This window comes from Lineus longissimus, chromosome 7 (assembly GCF_910592395.1).
Source record: "Lineus longissimus chromosome 7, tnLinLong1.2, whole genome shotgun sequence".
Taxonomy (NCBI): domain Eukaryota; kingdom Metazoa; phylum Nemertea; class Pilidiophora; order Heteronemertea; family Lineidae; genus Lineus; species Lineus longissimus.
In genome coordinates, this window is record NC_088314.1 from 12,228,849 (window position 1) to 12,243,006 (window position 14,158).

The 14,158-nt window shown below is 38.3% G+C and overlaps 1 protein-coding gene across 2 annotated transcripts in view; it reads right to left on the reverse strand.

Moving 5' to 3' along the window:
- Positions 1-10,711: 10,711 nt before the first annotated feature.
- LOC135491759 (ubiquitin-like modifier-activating enzyme ATG7) overlaps positions 10,712-14,158 on the reverse strand; it is a 380,340-nt gene continuing 376,893 nt past the window's right edge. For both annotated transcript variants that reach the window (XM_064777886.1, XM_064777888.1), the window contains exon 17: positions 10,712-12,553. In XM_064777886.1, coding sequence (XP_064633956.1) covers positions 12,515-12,553 — 39 coding nt within the window. In that variant the 3' untranslated portion in view covers positions 10,712-12,514. The remainder of the gene's footprint in view (positions 12,554-14,158) is intronic.

Here is a 14,158-nt window from a genome sequence, read left to right on the forward strand (position 1 = left end):
TAATGATAATAATAATGATGAGAGTGTAATTGTATCAATATATTATTGTACTTAATCGGTAATAATGAGTATACTAGGAATAAGTAAAATCACAATATAAAACTCAAGGTTTGATGGAGTGAATGAAACCATATAGCTAAATATTACGACTAAGCGAAAGTGTAATAGGCGTTTATAATACGTAACCATATATACGCATAAAGGAAAAGAAAACATGTAATAGTTACGATAATAATGATAATAATAATGATGAGAGTGTAATTGTATCAATATATTACTGTACTTAATCGGTAATAATGAGGATACTAGGAATAAATAATATCACAATATGCCTATCGATAAAACTCAAGGTTTCACGGAGTGAATGAAACCATATAGCTAAATATTACGACTAAGCGAAAGTATAATAGGCGTTTAAATTACGTAACCATATATACGAATAAGGAAAAGTTAACAAGTGATAGTGACGATAATAATGATAATAATAATGATGAGAGTGTAATTGTATCAATATATTACTGTACTTAATCGGTAATAATGAGGACACTAGGAATTAATGAAATCACAATATGCCTATCGATAAAACTCTAGTGAATGAAACCATATAGCTAAATATTACGACTAAGCGAAAGTATAAATGGCGTTTATAATACGTAACCATATACGCATAAAGGAAAAGAAGATGAAAACAAACGTATATAATTCACTACATCAACAAATAAATGTAATAGTGACGATAATAGTGATAATAATAATGACGAGAGTGTAATTGTATCAATATATTACTGTACTTAATCGGTAATAATGAGGATACTGGGAATAAATAAAATCACAATATGCCGATCGATAAAACTCAAGGTTTGACGGAGTGAATGAAACCATATAGCTAAATATTACGACTAAGCGAAAGTATAATAGGCGTTTATAATACGTAACCATAATAATGATAATAATAATGATGAGACTGTAATTGTATCAATATATTACTGTACTTAATCGGTAATAATGAGGATACTAGGAATATATAAAATCACAATATACCTATCGATAAAACTCAAGGTTTGACGGAGTGAATGAAACCATTTAGCTAAATATTACGACTAAGCGAAAGTATAATAGGCGTTTATAATACGTAACAATTTACGCATATAGGAAAAGAAGATGAAAACAAATGTATATAATTCACTACATAAACAAATAAGTGACGATAATAGTGATAATAATAATGATGAGAGTGTAATTGTATCAATATATTACTGTAATTAATCGGTAATAATGAGGATACTAGGAATAAATAAAATCACAATATGCCTATCGATAAAACTCAAGGTTTGACGGAGTGAATGAAACCATATAGCTAAATATTACGACTAAGCGAAGGTATAATAGGCGTTTATAATACGTAACCATATATACGCATAAAGGAAAAGAAAACAAATAAATGTAATAGTGACGATAATAATGATAATAATAATGATGAGAGTGTAATTGTATCAATATATTATTGTACTTAATCGGTAATAATGAGTATACTAGGAATAAGTAAAATCACAATATAAAACTCAAGGTTTGATGGAGTGAATGAAACCATATAGCTAAATATTACGACTAAGCGAAAGTATAATAGGCGTTTATAATACGTAACCATATACGCATAAAGGAAAAGAAGATGAAAACAAACGTATATAATTCACTACATCAACAAATAAATGTAATAGTGACGATAATAGTGATAATAATAATGACGAGAGTGTAATTGTATCAATATATTACTGTACTTAATCGGTAATAATGAGGATACTGGGAATAAATAAAATCACAATATGCCGATCGATAAAACTCAAGGTTTGACGGAGTGAATGAAACCATATAGCTAAATATTACGACTAAGCGAAAGTATAATAGGCGTTTATAATACGTAACCATATATACGCATAAAGGAAAAGCAAACATGTAATAGTGACGATAATAATGATAATAATAATGATGAGACTGTAATTGTATCAATATATTACTGTACTTAATCGGTAATAATGAGGATACTAGGAATATATAAAATCACAATATACCTATCGATAAAACTCAAGGTTTGACGGAGTGAATGAAACCATTTAGCTAAATATTACGACTAAGCGAAAGTATAATAGGCGTTTATAATACGTAACAATTTACGCATATAGGAAAAGAAGATGAAAACAAATGTATATAATTCACTACATAAACAAATAAGTGACGATAATAGTGATAATAATAATGATGAGAGTGTAATTGTATCAATATATTACTGTAATTAATCGGTAATAATGAGGATACTAGGAATAAATAAAATCACAATATGCCTATCGATAAAACTCAAGGTTTGACGGAGTGAATGAAACCATATAGCTAAATATTACGACTAAGCGAAGGTATAATAGGCGTTTATAATACGTAACCATATATACGCATAAAGGAAAAGAAAACAAATAAATGTAATAGTGACGATAATAATGATAATAATAATGATGAGAGTGTAATTGTATCAATATATTATTGTACTTAATCGGTAATAATGAGGATACTGGGAATAAATAAAATCACAATATGCCGATCGATAAAACTCAAGGTTTGACGGAGTGAATGAAACCATTTAGCTAAATATTACGACTAAGCGAAAGTATAATAGGCGTTTATAATACGTAACAATTTACGCATATAGGAAAAGAAGATGAAAACAAATGTATATAATTCACTACATAAACAAATAAGTGACGATAATAGTGATAATAATAATGATGAGAGTGTAATTGTATCAATATATTATTGTACTTAATCGGTAATAATGAGTATACTAGGAATAAGTAAAATCACAATATAAAACTCAAGGTTTGATGGAGTGAATGAAACCATATAGCTAAATATTACGACTAAGCGAAAGTGTAATAGGCGTTTATAATACGTAACCATATATGCGCATAAAGGAAAAGAAAACATGTAATAGTTACGATAATAATGATAATAATAATGATGAGAGTGTAATTGAATCAATATATTACTGTATTTAATTGGTAATAATGAGGATACTAGGATTAAATAAAATCACAATATGCCTATCGATAAAACTCAAGGTTTGACGGAGTGAAGATTGAGCTCATAAAATCGCCGAAGATCCCTCTTAAAATAGAAAGTAAGACTAGGGCGTGAAAAACACCAGTATTTGGAACAGGTTGGACCCATTCATGAACTTGGTAATGGCCTGCGTTTAAAGAACTACCTTTCTCTGGGTGGACAAAACGGACCCAGTCCTCACTGTGTAGTGCCACCATAGTGCATAAAAAAGAAAATACGTCTAGGCATATTGCCCAAAGCTACCATCACACCAAGACAGTATAACTCATCAAATATAGATGGCATACAAGTGCAAATACGATGTTCAAAACCAATGCCGATTCTTACCCGACAAACTAGAATGGCTTAGTACTCTTAGTACACCCGTCTCTCAAGGGGATATTCACAACTGTGGTTCGTCTTCAGGCTGCTCTCGAATCCGGATACGGGGGAAGTGGCACCATCAACAGAGGAGTGTAATCTGACGAAAGGTTAATCCTCCTGGCCGGTACAGCATCTGGTCGGATCGCTTGTAGACTTCTTCGACTCTTCAAGGGCATTTGTATAATGGTGGCTTGTAGCCGTATAAACTGACAGGGTGATTCACACAAACACAAACATATAAAATTGATGACTTGACGCTAAGCGTATTGAGGTAAGTTTTAATAAAATGGCCAGGGCCATTGTGCTCACCCCATGTGGAGGAAAGATGGATGAAGAGCATGGTATTGTGTCATGGTGTTAGGTTTGATGTAGGTCCAAGCAATTACAATTTCCCCAAAATGGCCAATTTACAGTACTTTGACCTCTGTGACCTTGAAAAGTAGGTCAAATCAAAAAAGACCTGGGTGACACATTGAATGGTTGTTGGAATTAGATGTACCTATGATATAAAATTGGTGCCAATCGGGCAAGTAATTAAGGAATAATAGCATTTCGAAGAATTTTGGATTTCGCCCCCTCCCTGGAGGCCAAACGGCAAATCAGATCGCACCAAACTTCGGTACCGGAGATCACCTGACTAAGGGGTACATGTGTACCAAATTTGGGATCAATAGTCGTTGCAGTTCAGTAACGTGCCACAGTTACATCCTTACGGCCAATTTACGCCATTTAACCTCTGTGACCTTGAAAAGTAGGTGAAATCAAAAACTCGTATGATATGTGATGTATCCTTGCTAGGAGTACCTACCATGAAATTTTTATTGGAAACGAATCATTAATAAAATACATATCACACTTTTATGTTTTCAGTTTTGGCCCCCTGCTGGCCAAATCACGAATCAGACCGGATTGAAATTTGGTCACCTTGGTGTCATTACATGGGGAAACATGTGTAGCAAGTTTCAAGTCAATAGCTCCAGTAGTTACGAAACGTGCCCTGCTAGCGGACGACAACGGACGCTTCGCCAAAGCAAAAGCTCACCTCTAGAGGTGAGCTAAAAAGGATCTGCAGTACGATCTAGTAACTGGTCTCCAGAAGTTTTTCAAACTAAAATCCTATACTAGATCGCACTAAAAGGCGTATAAATGTCTATAACTCCTAGGCAGGTGGCGACATCTGGTTGCTAATGACGATCGGCAGATGGCGACGTCTGGTTGCTAACTAAAGCGGCTGGCAGGTGGAGACATCTGTGAATAACTATACCGGCAGCGTCGACATTTCTGGACTACGATTGTAGACAACTACGATAGACTTGAGGAACCTTCCAGATCACAAAGGGTTAACCAGCCTGAACTACGACTGCCAATGCATGCTCCGAGAACCTCTCAAGTGCATCAAATTCGCTACTAAAATTCTATAACTTTCTAACTGAATTCTTTTTTGCAGACTTAAAGGCCATATATCAAGGTTTGAAAACATGCTTGATACTCATGAAATATGTTGAGGGTTAAAAAAACAAGATCCCAGACATTAAAAAAATTCTAATAATAAAGTCATTATTTAGTTATTTCAATTTTCAATTTTAAACTATTTGAATTTCCCACCACACGCAACTTTAGATTAGTTCCACATGTGGCCGCTAGGGATTTTTTGATGACGTAGATCAGGTCAGTCAGAACAAAGCAAGATGGCTTCCGCATACAGTTCAGAGAGTGAGAGCAGTGAATTTGAGGATGTTTTGGTCGATACAGAAGGATATTTAAACGTTGAGCCGTACATGTTCGAGCCATTAATATCACTAGATCATAATGAGAGTGATCATTCGGACGAAAGTGATTAGAATTTGTGGTTAATCAATTTGCATGGCAGACCTGCCGATATAGCAAAGAAGACATTGATAGACGGTTGCAGATGCATAACATGTATGATTTTTGAACAGACTAATGTTGCACAATATTGTTTCGCCTCGTCAGTGTTGTATCGCCAGTTACGTCATGACGCTGAACTACTTTTGAAAAGTGACGGTATTATGCACAATCATCTTGACGTGACGATATAATGCCGTGCAACGTTAGATAGGCCTAGATGTCAGATGACAATAATCTGTCATTGACAGTGGCTGTCACTGACACTGACCTGTGTCGCTGTCACCTTGCTATGGCTGGAACACAAGAAGACACTATGCGGTATCACAGGCCCCAATAGGGCCTACACATTATGTATAACAACCGACCTCAGCAGCCTCGGGCATTAAATGCAATTGACATGGTTGGAACAGCTGTTTTTAACAAGTGGCATTTAATATTCAGTTGGATGCAGATATCCGGCTTCATGTGATAATCCGTATCGATAAAGTGATCACTGCAAAGTTTGGCCGAAGGCCCAGGCTTCCAACACTCCAAACGTTTGCACTTCCGAATCCACAGCTTCCTCCTCTCGCGTTCAACTGGCTTTGGAAATTCATGAAAATGGGTCCCATCCGTCATTCAATTGTTCTTTGTGCTATCCTTGACACAATTCGGAGCCACACAATACACCATAGTGAATAAAACACATTACTTCCAGGTGTGCATAATTAATTAAGGCCCTCCTGCTTTTATGATTGCATGACATGTACAGATAACCTGATCTACATCACAACTTTTGCTGAACCTGCCGCCTGGCTCTAACAAGCCAGTTGCTAGCCTGATTAGGTAATCAAGTTGTCAAACACATAATTTGCTATATCTTCAAAATGGATGGAGCTAATTGCATTTGGTTTTCTGTATTGTATAAAGTGCTAGGTACACTTTTGAAATCGTCTTCCAGCAGAAAATGGCAAAAAACCTTGATATATGGCCTTTAAGTGTTATTCATAGTTTTAGTTTAAGATTAGAATTAATTGGCTTCCGAACTATCTTCAACTGAAAAGGACAGCCAATGTGTATACATGAAAAGGGGTTACTTTACTATAGACTAGACGCTGAATGCATGTACAAATGTACTATGGGCCGCCGCCCTTATAAGTGCTATAAGTTTTTACAAGATCATAAGCTTAGGCAGAAACGTCTTCAAACCGGCAGACAGTTTCACAGTCTCATACTATAAACTTGCAAAGCAATACTTGAATGAAAAGGCCAGGGGCCATTGTGCTCACCGGTATTTAGGTAACGACTTACAGTCCGCAATCTAGGCCATATTATATCCTTATCTGCTAAAACTCAGCCTCGTTTTGGTACCAATGCATGATAGTGCATTGGTACTGCAATGTACTACCTGTCTGATAGAGAGTAGCCAAATGATTATGTGCCACTAAAAGTGTCCCTTGTGACCATACAGTTACCCACATCTGTTTCAATCTTCCTGATATTGGAGAATAGGTTACTCACTGACTGTTTATAATGTTTATCCTCAAACATATTATCCTATTTAGCTCCAGTAGACAGATTAATAATCCCAAATAATCCTGAAGGGTGTGGCTGCCCTTTTTGGGCGTGTTCTGGGAGGCTTAAAGAGCCTTGAGGGTGAAAAATCCACTAGGCCTCTCTCTTGATATCTTGACTAATGGTATGCAAAATGTTGATTTCATATCTCAACTGGTCTCTGCTATATTATTGGTTATAGTCACGAGGAGCAGGGTTCTAAAATGCCAATCAACAGAAAAAAGCTGTTGTCTTAGCGTGGTCTCAGCCAATTAGCTCAGTATCTATGCACATTTTGGCACATAATGATGCCTTCTTTCAGATGCAAGCGGTCTGATGGCTTGAAATTAAAATAGTTCTGAGAAATCTTCAAATTAACAGTGTCTTGATAGATGGGTCAAACATGCTGAGAGACACATGTTGGATGCCATGTTCTGTGAGGCTTAGAGTTCAAGACAGTTGATGTATGATATCCATGGGTTCATAATGTCCTAACGTATCAAAATATAGTCATCTTAAACTGAAATATACTACACATGATGTAAAATCAGTACTTTGTTGGTGCTCATTTTGCAAATCAGAGTTAAAAATCCAGGACATGACCTACTTCCTTGATGCACATTCTGTATACCCTGCACTAGTATGCATGTGTCAGTTAGGCGTTGGTGTCATAGTGGTTGCTATGGCTAGGGCATTTTCACCATTAGTTAAGTTAGTTCATTGTAGAGTTTGAAGTAACTAGTACATATACCTAATTGATATATCCCAAATGTCCACTTAGATTAGTTAGCATAGCCCCATAGGTTTATAATATTCATGAAATTTTTTATCTTTCACCCATGGGTGGATGGAGCCCATGTGGTCAACATGAGCTAGTAGCTAGTTAGTTGTCCAACAGACAACATGCTTGGGGTTGTTTCTTTTGGATTGCTATAAGTCAATCACGGATGCCTCTCCATCACGGAATGGCTATATTGAGCGTGTCCTAATTAGAGTCTGGCCTGCTTGCAGCTGATATGCCACTCAGCGTAAACCAAACCGAGGCCATCAGATTACGCGGGAACTGATATCAATTACATATTCCTGGTCTGGATCGTAGACTGTTAATTGACAATGAATGTTTCTTGAGATATGACTGAGGAAGACTCTGAGGTACTACTAGTATCTGTATCCTAATCATAGGGCAATTCATATGTTATTGCAGTTAAGAAACATGCCATAGTTAGGCCGCCAAACAGCAAATTCACGCCATTTGACCTCTTTGACCTTGAAAAATAGGTCAAATCAAAAACCTGTATAATATGTAATGTGTCCTTGCTGGGAGTACCAACCATAACAACTTTATCGAATATGAATCACTAATGAGCGAGATATCACCCTTTCTAGGTTTTCACTTTTTGCCCCCTGGTGTCCCAAGTCGAGAAACAGATCAGACCAAAATTCAGTGTCCAAGGTAACCTATTCTAGGGGGTCTTGTGTGCAAAGTTTCAAGCCCATAGCCCTAGCAGTTACGAAACGTGCCACAGTTACGCTCAAACAGCAAATTTACGCCATTTGACCTTTACGACCTTGAAAAATAGGTCAAATCGTAAAACTCTATGATATAATAATAATAATGTCACGCATTTATATAGCGCTCCTCAGTATTGGAACTGTTAAAGCGCTGTGGGCTATCACATTATTATGAGATGTATCCTGGCTGGGAGTACCTACCGTAAAAATTTCATCAAAAACAAATCACTAATAAGCGAGATATCACACTTTTTGTGTTTTCAGTTTTGGCCCTCTGGTGTTGGCCACCTGTTTTAATGTTACGTCAGGAATCAGATCATACCGAAATTCAGTGTTAAAGGTTATATGATATAGGGAGTTATGTGTACCAAATTTCAAGTTCATAGCTTTATTGGTTAAGAAACGTGCCACAGTTACACTCAAACGGCAAACTACGCCATTTGACCTCTGTGACCTTGGAAAGTAGGTCAAATCAGAACACATATGATATGTGATATATCCTATCTAGGAGTACCTACCATAAAAAAATCATCCAAAACAAATCACTGATAAGTGAGATATCACACTATTTATGTTTTCAGTTTTGGTCCCCTGGTGGCCAAGTCAAGAATCAGACCAAACCGAAATTCAGTGTCAAAAGTAATCTGACCTAGGGGGTCATGCATACATAGTTTTGAGTCCATAGCCCTAGCGGTTAAGAAACGTGCCACTGTTTTTGAAACAGGATACGACAGACAACGGCAACAACGGACGACAGACACTGCACTGTTGAATAGACTCACCGTACCAGTGAGCCAATAATACTTAAAAAGAGCCCTGCCCGCTCCTCTCTGCTGCTCGGAAAAATGTCTCCGTCATAAAAATGTCGGTCAGAAATCGGTTGACTGTACTCGCTTACAGTCAATTCGGGAATACACAGAGTAGCTGGCAAATTCCCACGAAGTTACCAGTTGTTTATTTGACCTTCGACCTGCTTTTCATTTTATTTTCTACGGAACTATTTCCCAGGATTCCATACACCACCGGAAGTAAACAATCGGGAATTCCCCAGGCGGAACTACACTGTTCATGCATTTCGTCGGCACACTAGCAGTGACGAAACAATGCTCCGCTAACGGACAACAACGGATGCCATGGTATCGTATAAGCTCCCCAGAGGTGAGCTGAAAAGCTGGATTTGATACGTAGATAATAATGCAGGTTCGTAGTTTATCGCCCGTCTTTCAGGATAGGAAATAATTTATGGTCCCCGCGAGGTTAATGTAGCAACGGTGTATACTGGGTTACGAAGCATTTCTGGTGTCGTGGTTGAAGATTATGTAAAACACTATTATGCTGAATAGGATTATGCCTATTCTAGCAAGCTGAAATGATACGGTGGGAACCTTGCAAAATTCACATGCACTTTGGCGAATTGCCAAGTTTGAGAGTTCTGCGGCCATTCCAGTGTACAACAAAGTATATTTGAAAGACATAAGGATTCATTGTACAAGGTAGATGTAGAATATGTCACAACCTTGCTGTCCAAACAATGGTTGTCTAAGGTATAAAGATTCACTCATTGTGGTGCAAGATCCACTTGGCGTCAAGTAAATTTAAAGTGTGGGGAGTGAGGTCATATATGTCCCCCATCAGATGCACTACCTTTATGAAAGTCAGTGAATTATCAACGAAGAAGCCTGGGACCCGGTCACCACCATGCCATCCCACAGGAAGGCGTTTTTTGCATGCACAGGAGAGGTAACAAATGCTAACGAGTAGTATTTGTGGTGCCCCCTCAAGGTTGTGAGAGGTGCTCGAGATCATCCCGAGGTTGTGACCATTTCCTGGAGAAACTGTACCATGTATACAGAATAGTCTAATCTCCTTGTTGGGACAAATGAGGAGACCTACTTAGGGAGCGTCCATTAAGTACGTACGCACGAAAATGCCAATTTTGAGACCCCCCCCTGTATGCACCTTGTACGCATTGCCTAATACCCCCCCCCCCCCCTGTACGAGCGTACGCCTAGAGAACCTTGAATTCCCTAGCAGACGAACAGACATAGTACCTGATTTTGCTACATTGTGGCGCCACAATCGGATTGGCGTCGTATTGGCAAGTCGACTGCGCAATTTTTCTCCGACGGCGACCCGCATTACCGGGAAATTAAACGGCGCTGGAAATTGCTAAAACATTGTAGTCGGGTAACACATCCGAACCCAGAAGCGTATGAGTTCACACATCTTGTGAAGAACAAGTATGATTATCCAAATAAGAATAAGAAAGAGGAGAAGATTATTATGATAGTATTTATTTATTTTTTATTTGTTCAAAAAATGGTTCTTGTGTTGCGTACGTACGCAAGACCATTAACCCTGTACGCATAGTGTACGGATTTCATAGACCCCCCTCCCCCCTCAGCGCGTACGTACTTAATGGATGCTCCCATATGTAGACTGTTCTCTGGTTGTGAAGGCGACCATCCACATTTTCCATTTGTCTCACCGGTTTGTTGGAGACATGAGACAATAATTGGCTCAATCAGGTATTCAGAGCCAACTTGCAATGTTAGCGCATGGAATTCTATTCTAAAAAGCAGAACATAGGAGGGGTTGGGGGTTCTTCCAGTCGATTGCTTCAATTCAAACGACAGGAGAGGCTAAATTTTAAGTTAACCATAAATTCATGAGACACTTTGACCATATGCTTTCTCAGTGAAAAAACCCAACAACCAGCAGCTTTTTCTACAGTAATATGGTGATAGGTCAAGACATGCCATAGGTGGTCCTGTACTAGATGAACTAGGTTTAGAAGCAACTTGTCACAACCTATACCTCATAATATAGACACAGACAGTAAAGCAGTTGTTCAGTCTCCTAAGGGGATAGTATGGGAAGGACAAGGTAACCTTTTGTTGCATAAAGACCACTGTTCAGTCTCTGGAGAAGGAAGTTCGGGAGGGACAAAGTAAAACCACTTTTTTCTCTCTATGTCATACTCATAACTGCAGACTGTAGGCAACCAGCAGCTGGAGGGCCAGTGTACGGGGCCTATCCCTTACAATAGTATTCATTTGGTAGGAGTTAGGGGGTCAAATTGGTAGACATGTTACTCATATTCTCAGTTACTGGGTTTTGTTCGATTAAACAGTAAACTGGCTCCTGCCTATAGTCTCCCTTTAATACCATTTGTCTATCAATATCATTCATTACATGCTGCCGATTGAACAAATAAACAATATAATTATATGTTGTGTGTTGACTAGACTCGAACTGACACAGCTTGTCAAACAAAGAAAAAAACGCATTTCATATTTTCATATTTTAGATTATTGTTTCAAAAACAGAACATTGTTGTGATGTGTACACTTAAATTTGTTAATGCACCTATCCATAATCATGATGTACACCATGCAGTACCAGCAGTCTTAAGATACATCCATATTTTCTGTGTTTTCAGTTCGCACTCCCTTGTTCACACAAAATCAACACTAACTTCAACCTGATAAAATTATTATCGAAAACAAGGCACCAATGAGCAAAATATAGCACTTTTTACCTTTTAAATGTTGGCCCCCTGGTGGCAAAGTTGAGAATCACATTGGACCGAAACTCGAGGTCTGAGGTTATCTAACCTAGAGGGTCATGTGTACCAAGTTTCAAGCTCATAACATTAGTGGTTAAAAGAAAAGTGCCATGGTTGCACTCAAATGTCCAATTTACATCATTTGACATCTCTGACCATAGATCAAATCAAAAACCAGTATGACATAAATGAAAATGAGTCAATTAAAAGCGAAAAGCTTTTGGTACCCGGAAGATGGTCAAGCTGAAAATCAGATCGGTCTAAAATTTAGTGTCAGATGGGGTTCATGCTGATAGACCTTGCTGTTAAGAAACATGCCACTGTTCTGGAAACACTATACTGACAACGATGACCGTGCTGGATGCCAGACACTTCAGTATCGTATAGACCGTTCCACGGCGATCCAAAAAAGCCACGTTGCCCTCAACAAGGAGTTATTATTGATGAATTTTCAATGTCCAATACATGTCAATAGATGGTAGCATTATATCCTTGATCGCAGATACAGTTCCATAAACTTTGATTGGCTAGTAAGCTGTTTGCTCCGGAATTAAGCTGTACTCAGTCTGAAATACTCTCGTCATCACTAAGATCCCAGATCTGCAAAGAAACGATAAATTTCATGCCAGTTTGTAAATCATAATCTTTGCTACAGTTTCATTCGGCTCTTGACAGCAAAGCCGTTTTCACAGGCGTGCAGCAAAAATTGCAATGAAAAGGCCAGGGGCCATTGTTTTCACCGTATAGATATTTAGTAGTAGACAAACCAGTCCTAGTGGCGCAGTGCATTGTGTCGGTCACAACAATATGTGATCTAGACAAATTGCTCACAAGTGCCAGTTGTGAGGAAAAAGGGGCCAGTCGATGCTTGGTCACAACAAGGGGATAAACTATAGATTCATACACTTAATTGGAAACAACGTTTACATAGTGTTGGCCATTGTCACGTCACGATGCATTGCAGGTTCGACGGTTTTACATGACTGTAACGTGACGTGACGCGACGTCTTCATAAATGATGTTCCCAATCAAGTGCATGAATCTATAGCCAATGTAGTCAGGACCTTGTCAACAATTCTTTTGAATTGAAGTGCAGGTTGGGACAAACCAGTCCAGTGAGCATGTGGGCAAACAGTGACAGGGAATGCAGTCTTCATCTTCACCTCAATTCCTTTGATATAGCATATGGACAACCAGTATGCCAAGTGAAGACCAAGTCCAAAGGAATTGATAGCCAGCAGCGTTGAAAGCAAGTAAAAACTTAACAGATGCAATTTAATATCTTTATAAACCAACTGCAACATACTGTTTTCTTCATTCAATCTATTCAAAGTTTAGGTATTACAGTGGAAAGGAATGAAATCATGGAATATACTGGTTCTTCTTCTGATGGCCGATTGAGCACTGCACGGATGTCGAATAGCCACAAGACGGTCTAAGGTCAAACCGTTCTAAGCATCATAAGACAGTGTAGATCGTTTACGAAAAAGTAAAATACTTGTAGCAGACTAGCAATCTATGCCCATTGTGCGGACTATATACTGAAGTGAGTGAAATGTTAGTTGGATCTTCTATGCATGGATCTTCTATGCACGGGTCGGAGCAATGTTGAGCAACTTGCCTAATTGGGGAAATCGCGGGAGGCAGTGCAATTTACCGAAACAGTTACGGTTCAGAACCGGCAATTTTCATTAAAAATCACCCAAAAACAACCATGGTAGCATAAATAAAGTGCACGTTGTTCGTTGGCGGGCTATGAAAAGCAAACAGACCAAATTTCAGCTCATTCCATGCGGCGGTTTGGGAGAAACGTGCTAAAAACCCATGCCTTGGGTCTAGCACAATCGGCTCAGTAAAAACAATAGACCATATCCTCGGAGTTGTGGACAGAAGAGTGTACCTTTGACCCAACAGCTCATTGGGGAAGCCTTTGAGCGTGTATGTATTGACATCATCGGACCATTGAAGCAGACACCTAGAGGTTTTTTATAATTTTACAAAATGGGTAGAGGCTGCTCCTCTTAGGACATTGGAGATGTCAGAAGTATTCCCGCTCAGTAATGCCTCAACGTCTCTCTGAATCAGATAGAAGATGTGAAAAATGTGAGTGTTGACTTTGAGAATTGTTGTCTAAACATGTTTATTGTTGTTTTGGTTTAAGCATATGGCAGGAGCTATCATACGCTCATCCTAAGGGGATGGTGT